Raw genomic sequence first — 5,660 nt, 5'->3', positions numbered from 1 at the left:
GCTCATATTCTGTCTCTGTCTTGACCCAGGCTGCTGAATTCACTAACTCCCTCCTCCTCCTCTTCCTCCTCCTCCTCCTCTCTCTTCCTCCTCCTCTTCTTCCTCCACCTCCTCTGGCTCATGTGGGGGTGGGTTAACATATCTATATGTGGGTGAGTGTGCCTTGTATGACAGAAGTTGATATTAGGTGTCTTCCTCTATCACTCTCCTTATATTTCAAAACAGAGTCTTCCTAAAACAAGGTGCACGCTGATTCAGTTAGACTGGTTACCCAGGAAGACCCAGGAGCCACTTGTCTCCCCATGCACCTGGTGCTGGTGTTACAGTTGTGTACTTTGTGCCCAGCTTTTACACAGGTGCCAGGGATCTGAAGTGAGGTCCTAATGATTGATTATACAGCAAGCACTTTAAACAGCCAGCCATCTCCCCAGCCCCTACAGTGTTCTATGCCAAGTTCTGTTGAACAAAACAAAGTCCTGCTTGGGAAAGGGGCCATTCAAATGAAAGAAGGAGCAAGAGGCAAACAGAAAGCATGCATGGGGCAGCTCACAATGAGGAAGGTGGGATGTGGCATGGGACTGGGAAGGTAGGTGCTTGTTATTGTGAAAGGCCGGGAAAGGCTCTCTGAGGAGCTGATAGTGGAACAGAGATGGAAAGGAAGTGAGGGGCAACCAAGACAGACTTCAGGGAAAAAAGAAAACAGGTTGTGTAAAGGCTTGAAGCTGAAGTTCACTTCATGTATCCCTGGGACGCAAGGAAGCCTGCACACCTGTACCAGAGCAGGAGAATGACAGAAGTGGTAAAAAGGAACCTCAACCTGTGAACAGCTACAGCTCAGGCCAAGCTCTCACCAGCAGACAGACCCTCTCAGTGACCGGGCCCTGGGCACTCTATACTCCTGGCTTGTGTTCTGTAAGCCTAGTAAGCTGAAGGGAAGAGCACACATAGCAGTGATGGCTAGGAAAAGGTAGTGTGAGCTGGGCATGGTGGCACTCACCTGTAAATCCAGCACATGGGAAACAGAAGCAGTTTTCTTCTGGTGACACCAGTATCACCACACCATAATGCTGTTGTGTCATAAGTAAAGCAACTGACCCTCAGGAATGCTTACAGTAGTTAATCAGAGCTTTTAAATGGGCAGATTTGTCAGGCAATAAGTACTAGCAGAGCCTCTGCCATATGCCAGCAGACAAGACAGAAGGTAACTTGTCTGGATGAAGGTATGAAGGGCTATCATGTCAACAACTTGGCAGGGACTTCTTGGCTCTCCAAACCAAACTTGCTTCTTTGCTTGTGATTGGTTGGTTGGTTTTTGAGACCGGGTCTCAGGTAGTCCAGTCTAGACTTGAACTATGTCAAGCTGGCTTTGAACTCCTGATCCTCCCTCAATTTGCTATTACAGTTGCATGCCATCGTATGCAACTGCAAACAAGTCTGTCTTTTTCCCTTCCAAGTTTTCCCCACCCCCACCTCCATTGTACAGACACAGTAAGGGAACCCCTAACAAGCTCAGCATGTTCCTGCCTAAAGTTCCAGAAAATGTCACCTGCTGTCATGGATAGAGACCTGACTCAAGACTCAATCCTTAACAACTAGGCCCCTTTAAGCCCTAGGGATCACCTGATATCCCTGTTTTGAGGTAGGATCATATTTAAACAAGGCTGCCACACCAGGTAGTATATTTTGTTCCTTAAAAGGATAAGTCATTTTAAATAAGAACATGAAACTGCACATTGTCCCATCTGGGAACACAAAAGTATAAATATATATATAGGGGTGTGTCCTGTGCCTCAAGGACATCAACCTTTTTTACAGAGACCAAGGATCCAGTCACACTGGGCTGGATTTGCAGGAATAGATAACCAACTGGCCAGCACTGAGAAGCTGAGGTAGATGCTGGACTGCAAGCTCCATTAACATAACACAGTCCCATGCAGGGTGGGTGCCAGCCGCCCTGCTGTCAGTCAGGGAACCAAGACCAACAGAGAAGACTTGGTACTTTGGGGACCTCTGTTTATAAGGCTCTTTCTCTCTCTTCTCTCTCTCCCCACTTTCTCTCTGTCTACCTGTATCTCTCCCTCATTCCAATGTTACTATTTGTTAGAAAACAACTTAGAAGATGGATTTAGTGGTACATACCTTTAGTCCCAGAACTCAAGAAGCAGGGGCAAGTGGATCTCTGTGAGTTGAGGCCAGTCTGGTCTACATAATAAGTTCCAGGACAGCTAAAGCTACAAAGTGAAACCTTGACTCAAAAGAAAGAGCAGGAGAAAGAAAGAATGAAAGAGAGAGAGAGAGAACTATTTAGAGAAATATATTTAGCACCTTGTACCCAGCAATGGCTGTCATCCTGTCCTTTGCAGGCCCTTGGGAAAGCTTAGCTGGCTTAGAGGGAGGGTCACTCTTAGATTCACAGAGCACAACTGTTTCAAGCCATTTTAGGGGTCAGTTGACATTAGTTTCCAAGTGTGAGGCCAGAAAACAAGGGAAGTGCAGTTTGCTCCTTTTTTGTTTAGGCAGTGATGGGGATTGAACCCAGGTCTTGCTAGGACACTAGGAAAGCACCCTTCCAACTGAGCTGCCTCTTCTTCCCAAGGACGTTTTTTGTTCTTTACAGAAAGCATCTTACTGTGTAGCCCAGGCTGTCCTCAAACTCATAATTCTCCTCACCACCTTAGTACTGGATTTTGTTTGTTTGAGACAGGTTTTCAGGTAGCCCAGGCTGGCCTCTCCAAGGAACTTGGACTCCGGATTCTCACTTGGGATTACAGGCTTGTACCATCAAGCTCAGAACTCAAGTAGGCTTCTTAATATAAATTGTATCCTATTAAGTTACTCTTGACAACTCCACCTCTCCACAACATACATCCCGGAAGACTGATATTCATGGACTCTAACATACAAATCTTGAGTGTCTATGTGCACACTAGACTGCAGGTGTCCTGCGTAAGTGTCACCTGTAAGTAGGACTCTCAGTGAGAGCCCTCAAGCATCCGACCTGCGGGATTTGCATTCCCATTGCCCCAACCAACACCAAAACTTCAGAATTTTGAGGATTTTTTTAATGAGTTCTCTTCCTGTAAAACAAAACAAAACAAAACAAAATCATATGTATCTATTGTGGTGAAGACACATTAAAACCAGCCAGACTCCAGACTCTGAATCTTTCTGAACTCAGCAGAAAGGTACAAGAGTCCTATCTCGGGCTCCTGAGGTAGCCCGGAGACATTCTCCCTTCTTAGTTTCTCCTAAGCAGAAAGGTGGTACTGATAAGCTCTTCTGGGGGCGTGACAAAGGGACTATCTCGGCTCTGGGACTCGCTCTGGGCTTCCCGCCCTCGGGGGTCCCCTTGCTCCGCCTCCACGCACCGCCTTGTTCCGCAGGTCTCCAGTTCCCGCCCCTGCGAGTGGAGCCCCGCCCTCCCAAGTCCCCGCACCCGGTGAGCCGGGGGCGGGGCGCGCGGAAGGCGGAGCCGAGCAGGGGAATCCTCTCGTTTCGCCGCGAGCCAGCAGAGCCTCCTGGCCGTCCAAGGGCCCCAGCTCTGGGGGGCGGCGGAACCTCGACGAGCGGAGTCTGAAGAGGCCATCGCGGCCCGTGAGCCGGTGTCGTCCCAATACACTGGCAGTGATCCGCCTCGGCCTTCCAGGCCCCGCGGTTCCCTCACCGGACGGTCGCCTGCGCGCCATGCAGCCGCCGCCTGCCCCGCGCGCGTAGGCGCTCGCCACAGGCCATGCTGCCCCTTCTCGCCGCGCTACTGGCCGCCGCCTGCCCGCTGTCGCCGGCGCACGGCGGGGCCACGGATGCGCCCGGCCTTGCAGGGACGCCCCCAAACGCCTCGGCCAATGCGTCCTTCACCAACGAACACTCCACCCCGCGTCTGCTGGCGGCGGCATCGGCGCCCCCAGAGCGCGCGGGCCCAGAGGAGGCTCCGGCGGCGCCCTGCAACATCAGTGTGCAACGACAGATGCTGAGCTCGCTGCTCGTGCGCTGGGGCCGCCCGCGGGGCTTGCAGTGCGACCTGCTGCTCTTCTCTACCAACGCGCACGGCCGCGCCTTCTTCGCCGCCGCCTTCCACCGCGTCGGGCCGCCACTGCTCATCGAGCATCTGGGGCTGGCGGCGGGCGGCGCGCAGCAAGACCTGCGCCTGTGTGTGGGCTGCGGCTGGGTGCGCGGCCGCCTGCGGGCTCCCGCCGGGGCTCCCACCGCGCTGCCTGCCTACCCGGCGGCCGAGCCGGGGCCGCTGTGGCTGCAGGGCGAGCCTCGTCACTTCTGCTGCCTGGACTTCAGCCTGGAGGAGCTGCAGGGCGAGCCGGGCTGGCGGCTGAACCGCAAGCCCATCGAGTCTACCCTGGTGGCCTGCTTCATGACCCTGGTCATCGTGGTGTGGAGCGTGGCCGCCCTCATCTGGCCGGTGCCCATCATTGCCGGCTTCCTGCCCAACGGCATGGAGCAGCGCCGGACCACCGCCGGCGCCCCCGCGGCCGCTCCTGCAGCCGTACCCGCGGGAACTACCGCCGCTGCCGCCGCCGCTGCTGCAGCAGCTGCCGCTGCCGCGGCTGTCACCTCGGGGGTGGCTCCTAAGTGACCCCCGCCGCCCCGCGTCCGCGCTGTGTAAGCGCTCGCACGCGCCTTCCTCACCGGAGACGGGGCAGGTGCGCTTCGTGCTGTCCTTATTGTTCATCCTTTTCCCGGGAGGGGACCGCAGAGAGGCCCAAATGAGGTGGGAAAGTGAGGTTTGTGCTGAGGTTCTGGTTCGGAAGAGCAGGGGCAAGCTCTCGGGCTGAAGGGTGGGATCCACGCGTGGCTCGAGGACACAAGGGAAACCGGCTCTTTCCCCTGCGGCACCCCCTCCCTGCGCCCACATGCCCTTTATTTATGGCAGAAAGTGACCAGATCCTGTGTATTTGTTTTATATATTTAATAACTGTTTTAAATGAAAGTTTTAGTAAAAAAAAAAATACAAAACAAAAAGATTCAACTGCTAAAGCTGTGGTAACAGAAGCTCTTTGTATCTGAATGTAGTTGTATTTGAAGCTTCTTGTTTGTTTTTTTAAGGGGGGGACGAGGGAAGATTTGACACGGATTTATTGTTATTGCTTACAAAAGAACTTTATGAATCTTTTCCAAGTCGATCTATTCAGTGACATGGCCTGGTGGGCGTTTCTTCTTGTATTAATGTGATTTTCTGGCTTTTAATACAGACATTTTCCTCCAGAAATGTGTATGTTTCCTTTATTTGCTATTGGGAGAGGGATCCAAGACGCAAATGAATCATGAAGAAATTCCTGAAAAGAGGGGCGCCATCTGTCTTCCTGGCTGAGACAGGTGAAATCGCTTTCAGAATGGTTCTGATGGGAATTGCTTATCAATTCACTGGGCCCCAGACACGTACATCCTTCCTACAGAGCACAGGTTTACAGCGCTTGGCATAGTTTGTTTTCACATGGTACTCCAGGAAAATCAATAAATAGTTCTGTGAGCCAAGTGTCTTTCACAGAACCACCTCGGTAGGTGTGGTGACTATACAGTATATATACATGTTCTTGTGTGTGCCCACTCACTCCTGAATGCATTTGTGTGTGGGAGTCAGAGTCAAGTGCCTTCTCCAGTTACTCTCCACCTTAGTTTTTATCTTGGTCTGTCTCTAAACACCAAGCAGG

The 5,660-nt window shown here is 52.4% G+C and overlaps 1 protein-coding gene across 1 annotated transcript; it reads left to right on the top strand.

Annotated features, from left to right (window-relative positions):
• Positions 1-3,478: 3,478 nt before the first annotated feature.
• On the top strand, positions 3,479-5,218 carry Tmem158 (transmembrane protein 158). The gene has a single exon (XM_021173367.2). The coding sequence runs from the start codon at positions 3,731-3,733 to the stop codon at positions 4,583-4,585; it is 855 nt and encodes a 284-aa protein (XP_021029026.1). The 5' UTR covers positions 3,479-3,730; the 3' UTR covers positions 4,586-5,218.
• Positions 5,219-5,660: the final 442 nt, after the last annotated feature.

The sequence above is a fragment of the Mus caroli genome, chromosome 9 (genome assembly GCF_900094665.2).
Source record: "Mus caroli chromosome 9, CAROLI_EIJ_v1.1, whole genome shotgun sequence".
Taxonomy (NCBI): Eukaryota; Metazoa; Chordata; class Mammalia; order Rodentia; family Muridae; genus Mus; species Mus caroli.
This window is presented reverse-complemented; position numbering and strand designations above follow the sequence as displayed.

Excerpts from the sequence above, each read along its gene's own strand:
- Tmem158 (XM_021173367.2), top strand. The coding sequence starts at position 3,731 with ATGCTGCCCCTTCTCGCCGCGCTACTGGCCGCCGCCTGCCCGCTGTCG.